Source organism: Lepidochelys kempii, chromosome 10 (assembly GCF_965140285.1).
Source record: "Lepidochelys kempii isolate rLepKem1 chromosome 10, rLepKem1.hap1, whole genome shotgun sequence".
Taxonomy (NCBI): Eukaryota; Metazoa; Chordata; order Testudines; family Cheloniidae; genus Lepidochelys; species Lepidochelys kempii.
In genome coordinates, this window is record NC_136389.1 from 15,726,041 (window position 1) to 15,749,626 (window position 23,586).

At 37.6% G+C, this 23,586-nt stretch overlaps 1 protein-coding gene across 3 annotated transcripts in view; it reads right to left on the reverse strand.

Moving 5' to 3' along the window:
• The window catches only part of LMTK2 (lemur tyrosine kinase 2), an 89,453-nt gene that overhangs the window by 8,627 nt on the left and 57,240 nt on the right, over positions 1-23,586 (reverse strand). For all 3 annotated transcript variants that reach the window (XR_012161123.2, XM_073362133.2, XM_073362134.1), the window contains 5 exons: positions 12,011-12,095; positions 7,797-7,918; positions 5,958-6,107; positions 2,599-5,614; positions 862-997 (listed from right to left, as the gene is read on the reverse strand). Coding sequence is in view for 2 of the 3 variants with exons in the window: in XM_073362133.2 (XP_073218234.1) it covers positions 862-997; positions 2,599-5,614; positions 5,958-6,107; positions 7,797-7,918; positions 12,011-12,095 (3,509 nt within the window). In the remaining variant the exon portion in view is untranslated. The remainder of the gene's footprint in view (positions 1-861; positions 998-2,598; positions 5,615-5,957; positions 6,108-7,796; positions 7,919-12,010; positions 12,096-23,586) is intronic.

The following is a 23,586-nucleotide window of genomic DNA, read 5'->3' on the forward strand; positions in this document are numbered from 1 at the left end:
TGTTAGTGGCTGTTACTGAGAATTGCTATCGGAAAATATTGCTTGCTAACTAAGAGAAGTTAGGGGAACTTGTTTTCAAAGAAATAAACATTAAATTGCTAACTAATGGCTTTGAGATATATACCAATATTATTGTGGAAAATTAAATGGAATGGGGTGCAAGGTAGGAATTCTGATTTTTAAAGATTATTCTTTATTAAAAATCTTTAATTTGTTATGTTCTCTATGATAAATCATGTGGACCTATTCAGAAGTTTCCAAAATTAAGTTTTTTGATCTCTCCAGGTCTCTATCTTAGTGAAGCTTAAGAAGCTACAGACTCCCATACGATCATCATGAAAAGTTTGTTTCCATGGTCAAGAGGAGCTACAACGGCCCAGTGGAAATATTACTTAAGAAAGTTTTATTTTCTCCTCTTGCTTCATTAGGCCATTGAAGCTCCTCTGGTATGGCAGGAGGAACTCCCTTCGAACAGCTTCTCTGGCTTCACCAGGAGAGGGAGCCACAGTGAAGACAAATTTTTAATTTTTAAGGAAGCATGAAGAAGTTTTACAAATTTACAAGGAAAGAACAGTGGGAAAGTTAAAACCATAAATGTCGTCCAGTTTATTAAGCAGTTACAACAGGTCACCAGGAACAGAAATACTCTGCAGGGCCAGTAAAGTCTTCCAGGCCCTAGTATGTGCCAGAGGAAAATGTCTGAGCCCTGCTAAAGAGTATCTTATAAAATTGAGAAACTGAAGGCAGTGTTGTATGGCATATTTATGAAGATTATATTCCATAAAAACACATTTAAATTGCTACCAAAGAACCCAGAACTAGGTTTTGTTTAAAATATAGAATTTTGTTAACCAGAAGTACCTTCTTCATCAGTAGAGCTTTCTGAATTTGTAAATCTGTTCAAGTAACTGAGACCTGAAGAGAGGACAGGAGTGCTAGCAGAGCCTTGGTTATTTGATTCTGTTGCACGGTTTCCCAGCTCTTTGGTTGGTGTTTCCTAAGAGAACCCCAAAAAAATTTAGTTCAATTCCATTACTGTACATGTGATTTTATATATATATATATATAAATAATAATATATATATATACACACACACACACACTCAGATGTCAGCAGTTCCAAAATCATGTTATTTCCCAAACCCACTTAGACTGTACAGTCACTCTTCAACCAAGAACACAGCCAAAATTCCATTTATATTTTATATATGTATTTGAATTGAAATATTATACATTGTAATCCATAGTAAAGTTGCACGGATGAACACTACAATGTGTGCCGGAAGTGTGAATTTTTAAACTCCCCCCACTGTCCTCTACTTAGAGAGGGTCCTTTAAAAAAAAAAAGAAGCATATAGCAATGAAGTGTAAGACTTTTAGACTGACCATTGTCGTCTTCTTTGCATGAAACAATTTAGTTAACTATTTTTCATTTTCAAAATCCATCTTTCAGTTCCACCCGCCACCATTACAGTTCTATCCTTTAATAATACTTCAGGGTGAGGAAGTAAATTAGAAGTTTAGTATGGTATATGAAAAAGCTACTAACATGTAATCAGTTAGTGAAACCAAGAAATAAGAGACCAAATATTGGTAGAGATATCGTTCTAAGGTAGCAGATGTTTTTCCTCTAACAAAAGGATTGCTATTTTTTTTATGGCAGAGGCCACAGAGCAAAAGAGTCACCTCTATTTTTTTTACTCCAATATGCAATAGACCTTTTAATATTTTTTATCCACTTCTTCACAAGCAACATTTCCAAGGCTTGACAGTAGGTCTCTATTCATTTAAAATTACCATGCTAGTCTGGGTTGCTATAAGCTTTAAAAAAACACAGCTTGTTATTATATGAAGTGAATAAGGAAACAAATGTAACCTTGGATTTTATTAAGTAGATCAAGCATTTATATTTTATTTGTACTGGATTAACTTGAAGAATCACATGTATCAGATGAAGAAAAAGAAGAAAATAATACTGGAATTCAAATACTGAACTACTCTACTGTTTTAGTTTAGGCTCATTAGATACACGTATATCCACCCTGGATAGGTGAAATGCAGGAAAAGAGTTAGTCTGAAATAGTAAATGAAGATACTTGGACTGGAAGTATATTTGAATTCAAATACTTAAACCAGTTAAATATAAAAATGGCAATATTTCTACCAACAGTATAAGAACAGTCCTGACCTATAAAATATTTGTGATATATATTAAAAAATAGCCCAGACAAATGAAGTGCTTGTAAAAGGTGTCAAAATGACAGTCTTGAAGACCATATTCTTCTAGCCAGCACAGGTGTGGTTATTCAAGTTCTTTCATACTCTCCATGTAAAGCAAACTACATTTCACTTTATAAATACTAACTTGCACCAATACACTGCACTGAACCTTGGAATTTCAAAAGGTCCTTTTCTAATGTGGATACATGTTTATTAGTTTTTAATGAGATGAGTGGATAAGTTTGTAAAGACTTAACAATAATGAAGTTTGCTGGTATATCATCTTGAATCTGGGCTTTAAAATTTTGATCATGTCCTTTTTTAAAAAAAGGATCTAAATTCTAGAATCAATGCTTAGTAAGTAAGAGGTCAAGATACCTGATCAAACAGATAGACTGTGACATCGTCGAAGAATGTTACTGCCTTTTTCTCATTTTTCCAATACTCAGAGGGCATGTCATGTTTAAGAGATTTTGGAAGTTTCAGCAGGCTTCTCAGATGTTTTCCATCATCTTTATCAGAAAGTATCACAGGCACTTGATGCACAGTTTCATCTTCACTGTCAGAGCTAAGACTACACATACGGAAAGTTCTCATATCATCCTCAGAATCATCACTGTTTTCATCTTCTTCATCTGCATCATCTCCATCCTCTGATGAATCAAGCCTTCCAGAAACATCAAGTTTACCAAGGTATTTTCCTTCAATATCTGGCTCTTTCAGTTTAGGTCCTTCAGTGTGGCACAAGGATTTTTCAATATCAGTTGAACCTGAAGGACTGTGTATGTTATGAATAGACTGTAAGTCTCCGCATGCAAGAAATTCTGAAGTATTAGTGCCAACACAAGAGACATTTCTGCGAGATTCCTCACATAGTTTAATTTCACCCCTATAGTTCTGTTCAGAATTCACTGCAAATATCGGAGTTTCTTTATTCCATTTGTCAGGACACACCTGCATCATTACATCTGTTTTCTGTGTCCCCAACTTGTCATTTAATTCTAACTGTGTGTCTAAATTACTGGGGTCCTGGTAATCCTCTATTTGACTGTGCTTTGACTGTATATCTCCAAAATAATAATAATCTTCAGTTTTATTCTCTATGCTGGAAGAGGTACTACAAATATCTACTGTTGGTTCTGCTGATTTGTTTACAATCTCTTCTGTTTTTTTGTCTGGCTCAGAATCATTATCAGAAAAATAAGCAGAGTCCCTGTAAGAGTTCTGATTTCCATTAGCAAAATTCTGTGTGGTTATTTCAAAGTTACTATTGCTATGTATTGAATCTGAGCAAGCTGTTTCTGCAGAAACAATGATTACTGGATTGGCTGACAAATCACTAGCATTCCTATCACCAACACCACATAATGCAGTGTCTGTGTTAGACGTATCATCAACAGTAAGATGTGAAGACCATTCTGGAGACTCCAGATTTTCAGTTTCATAGCCACTATCAGCAGGTTTATCAGGTGGCAAAAGTTTCTGCGAACTTTGGGCCCCTAAAGACTCTAATACCTCATTCACATCTAATGAATCCATGGAGTCTGGTGTTTTTATGGATTGTTCTGTAGTCTGTGAGGGAGATGATGAACTATCTTCCAACAGATTATCTTGACTTGCACAGTCTGATGAAATGCCAGATATTAAAGTCACTTCTTTAGGAGCGTCACTATATTTTTGAAGATGATTGAAAGTTTCATTGTTGTTTTCCAGTAAACCCCCATCATCCTGTTCTAAGACAGGAGACTTGTTCTGCAAATCATAGTTCATAGATTCCTTATTAGTATTTCCTTTCTCTACACCAAGGTTTCTCCCAAAAGTAATTTCATCATAATTAACAAGTGTTTCATTTTTTATTTGTCCCTCAGACTCTTCAATTTCAAGTGTGACGCCATAACATGAATCGTTTCCAGAACTTTGATTTTTGGCATTACTGGATAGTATTTCAATGGCGGCATCTTCAATGCCTTGTTCCTTTCCTTGACAGAGACCATCATTAATACTGTGAGATGAGTTTTTATCCACTCCAACATATGAAAATGTATCACCACCTTTCAGTATGGGGAGGTTCTGATATTTATCTTGTGACTTCTCATCTGTTACAAGTGAAGAAACAGAAGGCACCTGCATTTCTGCAAGCGACTGAAGCAGAACAGTCACATCTTCATCTGCAGGCACATGGACATGATCTTCTTTGTTCCCAGTTTTAAAATCATCATGCAATAAAGAAAAGTCTGGTGTATTTTTAGCCAGTTTTAGCTCAATGTCCAGAGAGTTCCTAGTTGATGTTTCTGATATATTTTTAAAATCTGTTTTTGCTGATTTTGGCCTGATATCATCACTGCTATCTTTGTTAGTCAATATCCCCTTTAATAAATTCTTCTCTTGAAGAAACAGAAAGTTATCAGAGAGTTCTTCTACAGATAGCACGCTAAAATCAGACTCTCTCATATTTTCATATAAGGAAACAGCCTCATTTGCAGAAACATGACTAGAACTCTCCTTATAAGGATAACTGACTGCTTTTGATACCTCTACACTTGAATTTAAAACTGTTGGCTTAAATTCTACATGAATATCATTTAGTTCAGTTAAGTCAAATATATTTCTGTTATTTGTCAATTCCTCTGCTCTGTCAATATCACTAAATATATTCTGGAAAGGGCTTTCAGGACCATTAGTAACATGCAAAGCCTCATCTTTAGGATCTCTGTTATAGTAGAAAAACTCCCCATCTGTGCTGGATTCTTCAGCATCAACATCCCTGGGAACCATGAAGAGAGAATTTTTGTCTTGTACAACTTCTTGATGATCAACTTCTGTTGTTAGTACAGCTGACTGATGATCAAAATTCATGCGATTGCCCCTGTCTTTTTCTTCTAACTGGATATAGTAATCACTTCCAAGAGAAAGTTTGTGAGCATCAAAAACAGGAAGCACCCCAGGTACATTAAGTGAAGCTTCCTGACCACTTTCATCCTGTGCTCCAGACCGTTGCTCTGAAAGTGACCTTTCAAAAACCTCAACTGGAAAGAAAATGTTTGTATATGCCATTGCTTCATCAGAATTCACCTGACCACATTCATCAAAATGATCATGTTTAGCTGCCTCCCAGATATATTCAAAGCTGAGTCCATGACTTGTTTCAGTTACAGTGAGGACTTCTTCCATTTCCTGGCCAAGTCTATCTCCTGTGAAATGATCTAGGATTGGAAATGCAGAGTTATTTGATTCTCTATTGGAAGTGTTTGGCTTAAGAGCATTCCACTGCTGTTCAAAATCTATCTCAGAGTCCCTTTGGCTTTGCATGCGGAGATATGTTAAAAGTCTGTGTACTTCCTCTGCTGTTGGTCTCTTATCCGGAGGTAGCCAGCAGAACTGTAGAACTTCATACCTGTGAAGAAGAAAAGGATATTTTCAACAGTTACAATATACAAAAATAACTGCATTCCCTTTTCATTCACTGCATGGACAGGCTACACGTTTCAGTTCATTACTTTACATCAAGCAATTAAACTCAAGAGGTTTCCTTTTTTATTAGTATACTTCGCTAAAATGCTTTCCTTATCTGTTGCAATTCCTTTTGCTTGTTAGCTAGGATCACTTTTCCAGAAATATATGAATATGCAGCTCTTCTGACTTATTTTTGATAGTATAAAAATTACAATGTTTGAGAAACCTCTAACAGTTCAGAGTTTGTTTGTTTTTAAATAGAAAGAGTCTAAAAAGAAAATTACCATCTATCAGAATATGGCTGTTCCAGATGTGGCTTAGAGAGTTTAACGAGTTTCTCTTTTATGACCTGGATTAGAACTTCTCTGTCAGAAAAGTGTGAATAAGGCTGAGCAGCATTATCAAAGAGTTCCCATAATGTTATACCCAGTGACCTGAAAAAGAGAAGTGACAGTTTTCTATGAAACAATTTTTTATTATTTGTACTGACGTACTATATAGTGGCCCTCTTGTGCTAGATGTGATATACACATGCCCATAAAAGATTAAAATAAAAGCAGGTTTGTTTTGTTTTAAATGATGCACATCAGAGCATCAAGACAATGCTACAGGTGCCAGCTTTTGGCAAACCCTCCTCTATTCAAACAGCGTAAAACAGGTGTGTATATATGACAGCTCCAATTCAGCCTTTTGTTAACTCAACAAAAATCAAAATCCTTAGCCTATGGAACATAAGAGCCTTAAGGGATTCTACTATAAGAATTATTTTTTATTTAGTTTCTGTCCCGGTAAGGGTCAGCCTATCCCACTGCGTTGCATTGAACAAATTTGTTTTTAAGTGTAGCATTTCTTGCTCAGCTATGTAAAATAAATGTTATAAACAAAGTCACAATGAGTTATGGCAGGAACACATACAGCAACACCTTAACCCTCATCCTATCTAAAATGTCTATTCAGAGCAATTTATCCCTTAAAATATAAGGAACTATCACCCTGGCCAACCTGCCCTCTTATCCCAATCTCTGAAAAACAAAAAACAAAAAAACAACAACCCAGAAACATTAAAATACCAATAATATAAGATCTGATATTTATCTATTAAAAAAAAAAACACAACCCTGGAGTATCTACCGTGTATGATGCATAGAATAGCCACCAGAGTTTCACTTGGAATGCTTAAAGTTTAACTGCATGAGCACATAATAGCACAATGTCTTATCTGCGGATCTGGCATGTAAGATGAACAGATGTTACAAACTGAGACTTGGAGCCACTACTGTCACAGGCCACCTGCTTTCTGACTAGTGCAACAAACAGGAAATCAACTTATTCTACTATTCAATGCATTTTATTCTACTGTCTAGGTACAATAGGAAATTAGGATTTTGGGTAAAATCTTGAAGAGCACTTAAGTGACTCAGGAGCCAAAGTCCCTTTTTCAAAGTAATTTAGAAGCCTAAATATCACTGAAAGAAATGAGACTTTGAAGATAGAACTTAGGTTATTTTGAAAATTTTACCCATAGCCTAGATTCTTTGCAGACCTTGCTTATTAACCGATGGCAACAACCAATGCAAATGGGAGTAAATGAATGTATTTAACTTACTTCTCTGAGATGAATGGTATATTGTGGAGCACAAATGTTAAAGCTCTACTGTAGTGAATTGTGCCAAGGCCACATCTGACCCAGGAATAATATTTTGGCCTCCACTATCAAAACGGTCTCCATCATCAACGACTGTTACCTTAATGGTCAAATAATTTGCTGTTTCTCTTCTTAACTGCTGGCAAGTGTTTGCCTTGTATACAGCAAGTATTTCTTTTACAACTGAAATGTAAAAACCTATTCTGCTAAACATATTTCCATAATTTTATTTTGATGTTATAACCACTTAACAGCAAATTTAGAGCATTAAATACAATTTCAAGCCAATAGAGATTAATTTGAAAAATTCCTACAAAATGAATGATAGCAGAATATTAAATCCAGTACATCAAGCCAACAGTCAGTCGATTCAGTCCACTCCTTACAATGAAAATACATTGATTAATAATTGTGTATTTTATACTGAAAAAATGTATGAACTCCAATTCTTTCAAATATTTAAAAGTCTACTACATACCATATGTTACTATACTTGGTTTGCTCTGCTGCTAACAATCTATCTTGAAAGCTTGTTACTAGCTCAGGTGCAATCCATCGAAGAGGAATAAATTTCTTCTTATCTGTCTCAACATAATCCTCCTAGTGATGGGAAAAAGAAAACCAAAATAAAAGCTAATCCAAGGTTTATGCTTTCCAGGGGCTTCAAGGTTTGTTTTTTAATTTATCTCCCTGATTTCTCTCATTAAGAGAGGTTTGTAGCCACTTCCTTTCTTCTCAATATTTTCTTTCAGCAGAATGGCAAGTAAATATTCTCTGAAGGTCCTTAAATCTTTCTATAAAATGATTACACATAGAATAAGTGATCTAAGCATCCTTCTCACCATAAAAAATTAAGGTAATTTTCTATGCAGCATAGAGGTCCCCATTGAAAAAGAATATCTTCCACAAGTGTATATCAAAGTTCAATCAATTTATATTAAGAGAACAGTTCTCAACATATTAAAAACATTTAGAAATGGTTTGGTAGCTAAAATACTTGGAAAATCGGTTAAGTGAGAAAATGGATTTCAATTGACATTCCCTTCTCCCTCCACTATCCAATTTGTTGAGTATTATAGTTTGAATTAATATGAAATATTATGAACACTTACATTTCAAACAATATTTTAAAAAATTGATCAACAATGTGTTTTACCTTGACTTTAAACTTTAATGCATATCTTCTTTAATAAAATTTTAACTTCTACATCATCCCTGCATTCTTTTATTTTAGGACTCTTGTAGGGCAGGGCATACAAGCCTGAATGGTAAGTTGAAGTTTAAGAACACAAGAATGGCCATGCTGGGTAAGACATATGGTCCACCTAGCCCAGTATCGTCTTTCAACAGTTAGTGCCAGATGCTTCAGGAGAAGTGAACAGAACTGAACAATTTATCGAAAGATCCATCCCGTCGTCCAGTCCCAGCTTCTGGCAGTCAGAGGTTTAGAGACAGACACCCACAGCATGGGGTTGTATCCCTCACTATCTTGGCTAATAGCCATGGATGGACCTATCCTGTATGAAATTTATCTAATTGTTTTTAGAAACCAGTTATACTTTTGGCCTTCAAAACATCCCTTGGCAACGAGTTCCACAGGTTGACTGCACATTGTGTGAAGAAGTACTTATATTTGTTTTAAACCAGCTGCCTACTAGTTTTATTGGGTGACCCCTGGTTTGTGAGTTAGAAAGGTAGACAACACCTCCCCTGTTCACTTTCTCCACAGCACTCATGATTAAGGCTAAGATTTTGTCACAGATATTTTTAGTAAAAAAGTCAGAAACAGGTGACGAGCAAAACAAGAAAAATTCATGGAAGCTGTGACTGGTCTGTGACTTTTAGTAAAAATATCCGGAACAAAATGGTTATCTGCAGATCTCCACACTGCCTGAAGTGGGGCAGCTGTGCAGGGGCTAGAAGCCACCAGCACCGCATCTGGGGGCTGTGGGGTACCCCTGCCACCTGCAGCTCCATGGATCCCCCACTGCTCATGGGGGTAGGGAGCTGTGGGGTGCCCCTGGCTCCCGTGTCAGCTGGGAGCTATGGGGTACCCCCACCACTCAGTTTGGGGACCTGCCACCTCCGGCTGCCCGGGGATTCCTCCGCCACCCACAAGCTGCAGGGAACTCCACTGCAAGTGGCGGCTGGGAGCTCTGGGGGCCTCCAGAGGCGGTGGGGTACCCCACAGCTCTTGGCCCCGGCAGGCAACCCTGCAGCTCCCCACCACTGCAATCATGGATTCTGTGACTTCTGCGACCTCCGTGACTAAATCGTAGCCTTACTCATGATTTATAGACCTCCATCATCTCACCCCCTCAATCAGCTCTTTTCCATGCTGAACAATCCCAGTTTTTTAATCTCTCCTCATATGGAAGCTATTCCATACCCCTAACCATTGTTGTTGCTAGTCTCTGCATCTTTTCTAATTTTAATAAGTCTTTTTTTGAGATGGGGTGATCAGAACTACATGTAGTATTCAAAGTGTGGGTGTACCACAGTTTTATATAGTGGTGTTATGACATTTTCTGTCTTATTATCTATTCCTTTTCTAATGGGTCCTAACATTGTTTATTTTACAGCTTATTTGACTAGCACTTCACATTAAGCAAATGTTTTCAGAGAACTATCAATGACGACTCCAAGATCTCTTTCTTGAGTGGTTAACAGTCAAGTTAGAACACACCATTTTATATGTATCGTTGGGATTATTTTTTCCAATGTGCATTACTTTCCACTTATCAACACTGAATTTCATCTGTCACTTTGTTGCCAAGTCAGCCAGTTTTGTGAGATCCCTTTGTGACTCTTCACTGGCAGGCAGGCCGGCCTTAAACTACCTTGAGTAATTTAGTATCACCTGCAAACTTTGCCACCTCATTGTTTACCCCTTTGTCCAGATCATTTGAATATGTTGAACAGCCATGGATCTGTACAGGGACCAATGGACTCTGCTATTTACCACTTTCCAGTGTGACAACTGACCATTTATTCCTACCCTTTGTTTCCTATCATTTAACCAGTTACTGATTCATGAGAGGACCTTCCCTCTTATCCCATGACTGCTTACTTTGCTTAAGAGCCTTTTGTGTTGGACCTAGTCAAAAGTTTTCTGAAAGTCCAAGTAAACTATATCCACTGGATCACCCTTGACCCACTCAAAGAATTCTAATAGATTGGTGAGGCATGATTTCCCTATATACAAAAGCCATGTTGACTCTTCCCCAATATATCGTGTTCATCTGTGTGTCTGATAATTCTGTTCTTTACTATAATTTCAAACAATTTACTTGGTACTGAAGTCAGGCCTCTAATTGCAAAGATCATGTCAGGAGCCTTATTTAAAAATTAGTGCTACATTAGCTTTCCTCCAGTTATCTGATACAGAGGCTGATTTAAGCGATAGGTTACATACCACAGTTGTTAGTTCTGCAATTTCATATCAGAGTTCTGAAGGAACTCTTGGGTGAAAACCATTTGGCCCTGGTGACTTATTGCTGTTTAATTTATCACTTTTTTCCAAAGCCTCCTCTACTGACACCTCAATCTGGGACAGTTCCTCAGATTTCTCACCTAAAAAGAATGGTTTAGGGATAGGAAACTTCCTCTGCAGTGAAGACCAATGCAAAGAATTCATTTAGCTTTTCTGCAATTGCCATGTCTTTCCTGAGTGCTCCTTAGTATCTAAGTCACCAAGCAACCCCCACTGATTGTTTAGCAGTCTTCCTGCTTCTTACGTACTTAAATTTTTTTGCTGTTAGTTCATGTGTCTTTTGCTGGTTGCTTTTCACATTCTTTTTTGGCCTGCCTATCTACACATTTACCAGACCTCCAAATTTTTAAAGGATGTGTTTTTGCCTCTAACCACCTGTTTTACAATGCATTTTAGCCATGGTGGCATTTTTTTGGTCCTCTTACTGGTTTTTTTTTCTTTTTAATTGGGCTATACATTTAGTCTGAGTCTCTATTATGGTGTTTTAAATAGTTTTCATGCAGTTTGCAGGCATTTCACTCATGATTGCTCCTTTTAGTTATATTTAACTAGCGTCCTCATTTGTGTGTAGTTCCCCTTGAAGTTAAATGTTTCTTTGATCTTTCCCCCCCTTCTATGATGTTACATTTGATTACATTATGCTCATTATTATCAAGTGGTTCACCTATATTTACCTTTGTACCAGATCCTGTGCTCCACTTAGGACTAAATTAAGAATTGTCTCTCTCCTTGTGGGTTCCAAGACTAACTGCTCTAAGAAGCAGTCATTAACGGTGTCTAGAAATTTTATCTCTGCATCCTGTCCTGTGGTGATACGTACCCCGTCAATATGGGGTTAGCTGAAATCCCCCATTGTTACTAGGTTTTTTGGTTTTGTAGCCTCATCTCCCTGTGCATTTCACAATCACAGTTTAGTCATGTTAAGAACTCTTGATCCACTCGTCAGTTCTCCAATAAGCGATGTTATTGTATTAACATTCAGTTACGTTTTATACATCCTTTACTTATATGAAAACCAACGATCTAATTTGTAAAGTAACTGATCAAAATCATAGCTCCATAAAAGCAGTCATCCCATAAAATACTGGTTTGTAATCTTAATGTGTTTCGTCCAAATATATTTGATACATTTTAATTTTAAGTTGCTCTGAATCTCTTTAAAATTGATTTAGACAAAGAAAACAGATAGATTGACTTACCTTGTATCTACTGAATCCTATTCCATAATCTCCTACTTTTACATTTAAATCAGATGTAAGAAAGCAATTCCTTAAGGCTAAATCACTGGAAAACAAAGAGTACAGTAATGAGAAAAAAAACAAGACAAAAGGATATTCAATACACATTCGAGAGAAAAATCAATAATTTGGAGAATGTAATGAAATTAAATTTAGCATCAGACTACACCAGAGCTTAAAGACCAATTATGATGTTAAATGCACAAAAATCTATAGAAAATGCCATCACAAAAAGTAATTAAGTATATTTATATGCCCTTTTTCAGGACTGTTCTTGTTTACATTTTCAATGCATTTCAGAAGCCACACAAGCCAACAAAAGATCACATTATGTTGCACTGGAACAGTGGAGATCATTTATGCTTCTGTCAGTCATTTTTCTAGAGGTGTAAGTTTAACAACTGATGTACTGAGAAGCTATCCATCTCTCTATATAAAGAGTAAGTATTAATAAATTTATTGGACCAGATATACTTCTATGGTACATGGAGCTAAAAATGACCCCTCCTTATGCCAGCCCACCTCACTATACCTCCCAGAGCATTCCCCAAAGGAAAGGCAGATGAGGATATCCCCCAGTGAAAGTAATGCTAGTGCCTGCTAAGGACTGCTCCCAGTGGAGGAGGCTGCAGAGGGGATACTCTCAATTAGCGCATTCTATAATCTGTCACTGACCAGGCACTAGCCCACTATGTACCTTATACACAGGGGAGGTTGTGGTTGAATTGTGCTGCCACAACCTGAATTTGTCGTCATGCCCTGTGCATGAAGTTAAGGTATTAGAAGTCTGAGCAATCCTGAGGTGAATTTATTTTCTTGTTTCTGTAATTTAAAAAGATGAATATTTTGCCATCAATGTTTGTTTGCCATCAAGAAATTTTAAAGCTATTTTAGCCCCTGCTCCCCCTACAAAAAAAGTAAAATCTACCAACCACATGGCTACTTTGAAGGTTCCCACTGCTACTGGTTGAAAAAAAAAAATCTATTCAATCATAGATGTGGGTCATGTTTATTATCACACAAAGATAGTCATTTCCGAGCATGCTGTTAAACGAAAGCCCTTCACAACATATTTTAGGTATCAGAATTATCTGAACAATTTGAGTGTGACAAATCTAGAGACAAAACACAATACCATTTAAATCTCAGAATATTAGAAAGTGACAGCACACTGTGCCAAACTAAAAATAAATGCCAGGATTTCCAATAATGAATAATCAGTGTGGTTAAATAATCTACCATAATCTAATAGTATGATAACTTTCTATCATGCTGTGCTGAAAATGACCGCACTGCACCTTTAAGCGGGGTGGAGGGGTGGGGGAGGGCAGGGAATTTGGCTGGCGGAATGAAAGGAGCAGTGCTTTAAGGCTGGGGTAGGGGAAGAGAGTCTAACTGCTGCAAAAGGGGCGACACGGACATCCCCTGGAATCTGGATGGGCAGAAGAGTTTAAAAGGGGCAGCCCATGCAGTGAAGCCCCCTTTTACATGGAGCAGGCTAAGGCAGCACCCATGCTCCATCCCCCTTAGGTGCTGAAGTACCAGGTTTGGTCTAGACTTGCTGTGGGCATTGCAGTAGCTGCCTCTTTTTAGAGGGGCTGGGAAAGAATTTTCCCCTTACCACTAGACTGGCCTAGGTGGATTTGGGTTTTTTTCACCCTCCCCACAGCACGTTTGGGAAGGGCTTTGTTGACATGTGGCATGAAAGGAGTTAGGCGATATGTCACAACTCATTATATAAGTGGGACAGATGTTCAGTGCAGGTACTCCATAGGGAAGGTGTACAGTGACTGGAGAAATGGCTTGATAAAGGACTTGTCATAAAAATAAAGGGAAGGGTAACCACCTTTCTATATACAGTGCTATAAAATCCCTCCTGGGCAGAGGCAGAACCCTTTCACCTGTAAAGGGTTAAGGAGCTAAGATTACCTTGCTGGCACCTGACCAAAATGACCAATGAGGAGACAAGATACTTTCAAAGCTGGAGGAGGTGGAGAGGGCAACAAAGGGTCTGTCTGTGTGATGCTTTTGCCGGGAACAGATGAGGAATGCAGCCTTACAACGGTTAGTTAGTAAGTAATCTAGCTAGAAATGCATTAGATTTCCTTTTGTTTAATGGCTGGTAAAATAATCTGTGCTGAATGGAATGTATATTCCTGTTTTTGTGTCTTTTTGTAACTTAAGGTTTTGCCTAGAGGGATTCTCTATGTTTTGAATCTAATTACCCTGTAAGGTATTTACCATCCTGATTTTACAGAGTTGATTCTTTTACCTTTTCTTTAATTAAAATTCTTCTTTTAAGAACCTGATTGATTTTTCATTGTTCTTAAGATCCAAGGATTTGGGTCTGTGTTCACCTGTACAAATTGGTGAGGATTTTTATCCAGCCTTCTCCAGGAAAGGGGGTGTAGGGCTTGGGGGGATATTTTGGGGGAAGACATCTCCAAGTGGACTCTTTCCCTGTTCTTTGTTTAAAACGCTTCGTGGTGGCAGCATACGGTTCAAGGACAAGGCAAAGTTTGTACCTTGGGGAAGTTTTTAACCTAAGCCTATAAAAATAAGCTTAGGGGGTCTTTCATGCAGGTCCCCACATCTGTATCCTAAAGTTCAGAGTGGGGAAGGAACCTTCACAGGACTTTAAGAGGTGGTGTTGATTAAAGGACTGGAACTGAGGAGAAGGGGCGGTTGGGGCACCTATGATTGGTACAGCAGGGAGCCAACTCCCTTTTCTTATAGCCCACCTTAACCCTTCTGTGAAGGGAGTGGATGGTAAGGTCCCAGCAATGAATTGGCTGGGGCACCTGGATGGAAAAAGAAGTGGGGTGGAGGGCGTCTGGTAGAACCCTCCCCCTCGGGGAAGTTATTGAATGAACATGGTGTTATCCACGCTGCACACTTATCCGCCGGATAGTCCCAGAAATCTAATAGTAAAGTTATGGCCCGATTAAAAACCATATCAAATGTCTCCTGTCCTCCTTTCAGTATAGCCAGACAATAAAAAAGTAATGAACTTTGTTGAGCATTATAAACAAAGTTCAAAATGCAGCAAATTACTACCCCCTTGTGGTCCACTGTAATTATGCATGCTCTTAAAAAAATGCTCACAAAGCTGGTTGTGATAATGTATGTTCAATCATTTTATGCCACTGACAAGAAGCTGTGCATCATATGAGTTCTCAGTTCTTCTACCCTATCTAAAAGAACCCTCTTACTTGACACACCTAGCATTTCATTTCTGCCATGGTTAACAGTTCCTGTCAAAACGGAAGATACAAATAATTTAGGTTTTAGATACTAGATTTAAGCATTTGAAATGGTTTTCAATAGCACAAATCTGTTATACAAATAATAAGGAACTAATCCATGTTCTGCATAATGATTAAGTTGCACTTGAATTCCTGTTAATATAAATATACTATAAACTGAATTTAAATATCCATAAAAAGGCAATTTATCAAAGCAAAGAGGAAAAATGTAGGAGGTGCACAGAAGTTGTCTCACAAGAAACAAACCCAAAAGCTTAGAGAAACACCAACACTACTCATATCCAGTTTCCATTATAAATTCGTCACAGGTACACACGATCAGTAAGGTAGCTATAGCTGCTCCAGCTAATGATAGTAAGTCAGTAGTGGTTATAGAAAAAGACTCCACATAAAAATATTAGAACTTCATTTTTCACCTTTAAGCTGGGGGAACTTGTTCCTCTTTGACAATATCTTTTGCAAATGTCATCACTTGACAGACAACTTGGCAATGCATTTTAAGCATTTATATTTACACCCATAAGACAAGAAATTCCCACCTAATTTCAGGCAACTATAGCTGGAAAAAAAACCTGGAAGAGAATATGAATACAATACAATTCTAGCTGCTTGAATTTACCACTAACAACAAAATCACTGATGCTGGAGCTTTACCACATACTCTGACAGCATCAGGATAGTGTTGCCAGAAATAAACATTTGCAATGACAGTCTTCCAGGTCCACAGGCAGTTATCTACCAAACTTAGCTACATTTTGAAAAAAAAATATATTGTTCATTTAATAATTGCAAAACCATTGTTTCTTGCATTACAGCACCATCACTCATATTGTGAGTTAAGACTGGTGGTACTATTATAAATCATTATTCAAAACTGTTAGATTCAGATTAAAATAAAAGCTTTCTACTTGTCAGGGAATCTTAGAGGATGTAACAGCCATCACCTACTCATCCTCAGTTGAGGACTCAAGTTTTTATATTCCATCCCCTGCTCTAAAACAAAACCTTTCTTATCCACTACTTTCCTTGGCTTAGGGAAGGGATGCATTTTGGAGCTCATCAATACTATCCCTATCCTGCTGGAGGAACTGTAGCAGTGATATGGTACTCCCAGTTCCAAGGACAGAAATACTGAGCCCAGAAGTCATATGTAATTCTCCTGCAACTTCATACAGTGGGTCAAGTCAGTTGCCCCCATTGCTGAAGCATCTAAGACACATCACCATCAAATTGGGATGAGATGCATGCCTTTGCTTCAATCTTCCGAACAGATACTCAACACACTGGTAACAACAAGCAGCAATGAACACAAGCTAGAACTGAGAAAGAACAGGTTAAGTATAGATAAGTTATATGTATTCAAGTCAGCAGGGCATGATGAAAGTCATCCTAGGATAGTGAATGCACTAGCGGAAGCAATCTCAGAACTGCTAGCAAGAACTCATGGAGGATAGGTGAAGGTCCCAGCATACTGGAGAAAGGTACTATGTTTGCCTATCTTTAAAAAGGGGAAGAAGGAGGACTGAAGGAATTAGAGTCCAGTCAGCCTAATTTTGATACCTGGAAAGATACTGGAACATACCATTAAACAATCAATTTGTATGCACATAGGGTATAATAGGGTTATAAGGAATAGCCAGCATGGATTTGTAAAGAATAAATCATGCCAAACCAACCTATTTCCTTCTTTGACAGGGTTACTGGGTTAATGGAGAGTGGAAGCTGTGAGGTGATATATCTTGATTTTAGTAAGACTTTTGTCAGTCCTGCAGGAGATTCTTATAAGCAAACTAGTGAAATATGGTCTAGATGAAATTGGTTGGTGATGGTCTACAAGGTGAGTGTACCAGTGGTTGAAAGACCATATTGAACAGTTAACAGTTCACTGTCAAACTGGGAAGACATTTCTAGTGGGGTCCCGCAGGGGTCTGTCATTATTCAATGTTTTCATTAATGACTTAGATAATGGATAATATTTGTGGATGACACTAAACTGGGAAAAGTCACAAGCTCTTTGGAGAGCAGGATTAGAATTCAAAACACCATGACAAATTGGAAAATTAGTCTGAAATCAATAATATGAAATTCAGTAAAGACAAGTGCAAAGTACTACACTTAGGAAGGCAAAGATCAAATGCATAAAATACAAAATGGGGAATAACTAACTAGACAGTAGCATTGCTGAAAAGAATCTGGGGGTTATAGTGGATCATAAATTGAATATGAGCTAAGAAGATGCAGTTGTGAAAAAACTAATATTCTGGGGTGTTTTAACCCGAGTGTCATATGTAAGACATGGGACATAATTATTCCCTTTACTCAGCTGGAGTAGTGTGTTCAATTCTGGGCACCACACTTCAGGAAAGATACGCACAAATTAGAGGGTGCAGAAGAGAGCAACAAAAACGATACAAGGTTTAGAAAACCTGACCTATGCACAAAAGTTAAACGAGGCATGCTTAGTCTTGAGGAAAGAAGACTGAGGAGGCATCTGACAACAGTCTTTAAATATGTTAAGGATCGTGAATAATTGTTTTCCACGGCTATTGAAGGTAGGACAAGAAATGATCTGCTCAAACTGCAAAAAGGGAGATTTAAGTTTGCTTATAATTAGGAAGTTTTCCCTAATATCTTAGTTAAATACTGCAATAGGTTGCCAAGGGAGACTGTGGAATCCCTGCCCATGGGCATCTTTAAGAACAGGTTAGCCATAGTGCAGGGGGGATGGGATATATGAGGTCTTGAGCTCCCTTCCAGCCCTACATTTCCAAGTCTTTATAATATAATGCATTATATTATCTGTCTCAAGCTAACTAGTTGCACTGTTGCAGTATAAGGATTGTGGCATTGGGCAATATCCCTGTAAGGTTTTCTCCAACTGCAGTAACCCAAAATTCTAATTCTCTATTGTCTTTGCCTATCAAGGCACTTGCCAACATAATTCTACTCTTATATTTTCTCCTTTTTTAGTGTTTTTGCACTATCTGAGAAAGAGTACACCCCTTTAAAACTGGTGCATGGTGGGAAACACTTCCAAGATATGGAACTGTTACCAGAGGACTCTCAGGCTACCTCTATACCGTGAGCTAGGGGTGTACTTGTGTACACAAACTTGTGCTAGCTCTCAGCCAGCTAACTCAAGTATAAATAGTAGCATTGTCCCAGTAGCACAGGAAGCGGCAGCAGAAGCCTGGCTGAGCTATGTCAAGTACATACCTACCACTTTCAAATATGTTTGTGTGTCATGATTCAGCTGTGACTCTGCTGCCACCACCCAGGCTATTTATACTTGTGCTAGCTTGACGAGCACTAGAGTGAGTATGTGAAAACAAGCTGGGGAAACAACACTCCTAGCATATAGTTAGACACAGCCTCAGTCTGACAGAAGCTGCGACAGAGGAAGTATTTAGAAGTGAAGGAACCTAGCTGGAAGAACCAAACTCTGTTAAATACAGTCTGATTAGCTTCTGACATTCTCCTCTCACTGCGTTTTATAGCGTTTGCTTTATTATAAAATTGGTTTGAGTATTTTGCAAGCATCTTGAGGCCATGCATCATATATTAAAAGCTCCAGAATCCCAATGAGCATATTTCATCTCCACACAGCAGTCCAGCCACTACGGCTCCAATGGCAAAAGGCAACCCAGAGAAAATTAGTCCTATTAGCATTGCTACTGATCACTATAGAAAAATCTTCAACAGCTAGTCCTTTATCCAGAGCTAGTAGGAAGTCTTGGAGTGGCAACAGAGTATTTCATTCAATAAATAATTTGGAATACCACCATTTTATTCCTGGCCCTACTTCATACATCATACCTTTGAAATGGTCATCATAACTTTTCCCACCAGAAAGATTATGTAAGAAAACTAGGAAAGTTGGACTAAGGTCTTTCTTTTGCACTGAGACATGCAGTTATGTTGCAAGAATACTTCATAACTAGGGCTACAGTCTGAAAACGAGAATCCCACTGATACTATGGATCTTTTTGGGAACCAACAGAATAAGTGCAGCTGGGAAAAGGAAAAATATCTCAGACTGAATACCTTACTAGATAAACTACTGTTAACATCAATGGCTTGCAGTAACTAATGCAAAAAAAAACAAACAAAAAAAAAAAAAACACACCACCAAAACACACTCTGGACCATCTTGTACCTAGGTTAAGAACAGGTCAAGTGACAGATCTCCAGATGATGCAAATCTGTTAAAAGACCTATCAGCTGAATTACCATTCATCTGGGAGGACCATTTGTCTCAGTCAACTGGCTGTCTTGTTGAGATTGTGCAAGGTGGAGATTTGAATAGATAAGAGATGGTGGTGATGGCCAGCTTAACATCATTTAAGTTCTTGATTTCTGTCTTTGCTTGTTCAGACAAGAAGTCTAAGCACAATGCCCACCTTCCACTTAGTTTCTACATTAGTCCTACTAGGACAGGATGCTATTTATTAAATACAGGGCAGGTGTTTGGTTTAACCTAAGTTACTAGGCCTTCACAGGATACATCCTGACCTAAGCCTTACACTACTTATGACTGGCAGTGCATTGTCACTACCTCTGATCCTAGTCATCTTTTCCTATGTTTCTATTACTATCCCAGCTGGTTACTGAACTGGATCCAGAAGATGGTAAGAAATTGGGAGAGCACTAAACATAGTGTTTTTCTTCACTTAATAGTGAAGAATCAAATTGGTCAAGGTTCTTATGACCTTGAAGCAACTGCGATAACCTTGACCAAAGTTATCCAAACAAAATCCATGAACATATGCATATTCTTCTCACAACTACCAGGACTACAGTGCAAACCCTGGGAGCAAACATCAGAATAAATGGAAATTCCTATTATTAGAAGTATTCCAGCCTTGGAACCAACCAAAAAAATCTGGTATTTTGCTGCATATTACACATCTTCAAAATATTCTGGTGCCAAGTTATTTCCCCATATCCTCTAAACTGAAGCAATCGTGGCCCTTAATTTTTTTAAGTTCTTGCAAGCAAAGAATACTGTGAGTCAGCTCAAGCTGAGGATCAGTAACACCTCCCGGAAAGGTTTTGGGAACATTATACTTTGTGGATCTACCACTGCTACTACCAAACTAAAATGAAGTATTATTAACATGCAAACACTAAAAATTCATTGTGTGCTCTCCCCCCATCCCAGTCATGAAAATCCACAGTTTAAGCACTACTTGGGATGCTGAAGAGACTGGACCAAAAACTCGGTTAAAGTATCCGAATATATACATGCCTTTGGCACCTGATTACCTTATCTGAGAAATGGATGCCTTGTGTTCTGTTTTTAACACTTAGTAATCACAGTCTGTGGTTAGAGCTCAAGAAGCATGCCACATCTTTTTTGGGAAAGAGGAGCAAGGATTTTGTTTTGGTACTTTTAGGGTCTTTTGCTCTCTCAAACACCCAGAAACATAACATACTCATGCATGTGCAAAAGGCATCCTCAAGACATACGCCACCTCTGGAGAACAAGGCATAGTACTTTCTTAGATCACAAACAAAAATAAATTTGGTGATTTCAGTTCTGTCTTTAGTGAACATTTACACATATAGAATCACCACATATTTTGCACATTGGCAGTCTAATTAAAAAGAACACAGGACAGGAATAGCAAGGGAATTTCAGGTCAGGACTGAGATGTACTGGTTAAGCTTTGTGGGGAACTTGCCCAGCACATGCCTGAACTCTGCCCGAACTATTAGCCTATCTTCAAGAGCACCAATTCAAATGTTACATCACTCCACCTAAACCAAACGTCTTGTCATAGTCTTATCCACAGACCTACTGCCATTAATAAAGAGGTTCTCTACAAATGTTAACAAAAATGAATTAGATGTATTTTTATATGCTCAAAATTCCAATTAGTAAAAGGAGGAGACACTGAGCACAAATTAAACCACACCCCCTTTCATATTTAATATTCCCTTCCTTAGTCTCCCTCCTGAAGTCACTCCAGTTGGCCCTCAGTAATTCCTGTTCAACCAGTTTAATAGTCTCCTCATATCCAAAAACGTCAACAGCAAGGTAATTCCCATTCCATATCTTCACATCAAAGCAATAGCTAACACAGGGCTGCCTTTCAGACAACCAGCTTGTTTACAGTTTTCTTTCCATTGGCAAAAGATTACACCATAGTTAACACTTTCAAGTAGATTTGGTATCTAGTGCTCTGTTCTGAAGCCAAGAGATGGTAGATATACAGATAGCTGGGAAAAAGAAAGTCTGTTCATAAATTGATATATCTGCCTGGGTGATAAGAGTAACATTCTGTATTGGTAAAACTAATGAACATGTGTATACGAAGCAGTTTAAATAAAGATAATCAGTATGGGCCTGTAAATTAAATACAAAGTTTAAATTATTTTAAAAATTGTCATCTATTATTTACTTTAAGTATTTTATTATTATTTCCAGGCGCACTCACAATGTGTTTAACACTTAAAGTAAAAAAGATGACCTCTAACCCGAGGAGATCAAAGAGCAATAGAAACAAAAAGGGTTAAAATGAAAAGAAATCCCATTATTTCAAATGTTTCATTAGACAATGTATTTCAATGTAAGCAAAAACAGACACACACATGCCAGGTACAATGTATAATATAAAACTGACAGACTTCCTGTAGGTCATAAGATAGGAATGGGAAAGTACTTAAGTCAAACCTGACATTTTACAGACTGTGTACTTCCATAAACCAAGTCAGCAGTTGGCATGCAACTATGTAATATCGTTGGTAGTATGAATGAACTTACAAATTATCTATGCCTCACTAATTCTGACACACAGGTACAGACTAGGGGGGAAAAATCAAATATCAAATGACCCCTAACTTAAAATGCATATTCATCCTATTCCTGTAACAGTTGTGACACCCGCCCATTTATTTGAGTTGTGTAATTCAATATCCCCTACTTTTCTCAGCATGTAGAAAAAATCAGATAAACAGAGTAACAGATTTACATTCACGGCCATCTTTACATTTAGGTTTACTTTACTCAACGAGAGAAAAAGTGGTTTCTATTCTCTCGGTTTGTCTTTATTTTAAGATGCATGTTTGAGCTACATATGCTATTTATAATACTGCAAATACACCAATGGAAGCACTTCAAATTCAGGGTTGAATTGGTCCAGTGGCATTTAAGCAACATGTTGCATGGGAAATCTTCAATTTAAGGAACAAAGTCCCAGGCTTCTGGCCAATGAAGGTCGGGAATGGCATGTTATGTTAGAACTACAGCTACAGAATCGTAGACAGGACTCAAAGACTGCCACATTTGCTATTTCAGAATGTATGAACACCACACACAGGAGCAAGTCTCTCCTCAGTTAATCTAGTTTCTTAAGATGTTCCCTTGCATTTAGTATCATCAAACATGGATGAGGGTTTTTTCAGTTTGACATCTCCACTGTTCCACTTTCAAACACTATTCCCTGCACTAGGTGCAGTTCAGCCAGCAAGGAAAGGAAAAATTCTTTATTCCTTTTTCCAAGATATAAAAAAAATCAGAATAGATTACTTTCAGATTACTTCATATAATCTTTTGAAACTCTAGCTATTCAACTCTGGTAACTAAGTAAAAATGTAATTCGAAGAAAATGTTATAGAAGTCTGTTATAAATTAAGCAGAATTGCACGTGCTTAAACTGAAGCTGAATTTGGCTCAAAACCAATTAACCTCAGCTCCTCACCCTACAAACAAAAAATGGCAAAAATAATTGGATCTAATGCAAACCTTTCTCCTTGTAATGCAATCTTAACCAGTTTACTCCATTTTAGTAATGAAACTGATTAATGGTTGCGTTCAAGTTAAAGCTCCAAGTTATAAGAGCTTTCATAACAAAGTATACAGCTTTATAGCTAAGTCTTGCACTTAATTGGAGATTTTTAAAAAGTGATAGCTATTTTTGAAATGATATGAAAGCAGTTACCTTGCAGTTACTTCCATTTATTCTCTAGTTGGGCCATGCTGTTTTGGGACATATATATTTTCTACTGTACTATATAAACTGTCATTTTTAGGGTTAAGATTTCAGTAAGAAAGTTTGACAAAAATTTGACAGTATGCAGTGTCTCGAATCATGAGATTTAATAAGCTTCATTGACAACACTATTTATATAGATGCTAAGTCTTGGGGGAATTCATTAAGACAAAATGATTCTGAAATTCTTGCTCAGGACAGTCAACTTAAGCAGTTGTTGACCCTTAAAGTGGACACACAGATCATCTGAGAACACAACCATTATGCTCATATTTCC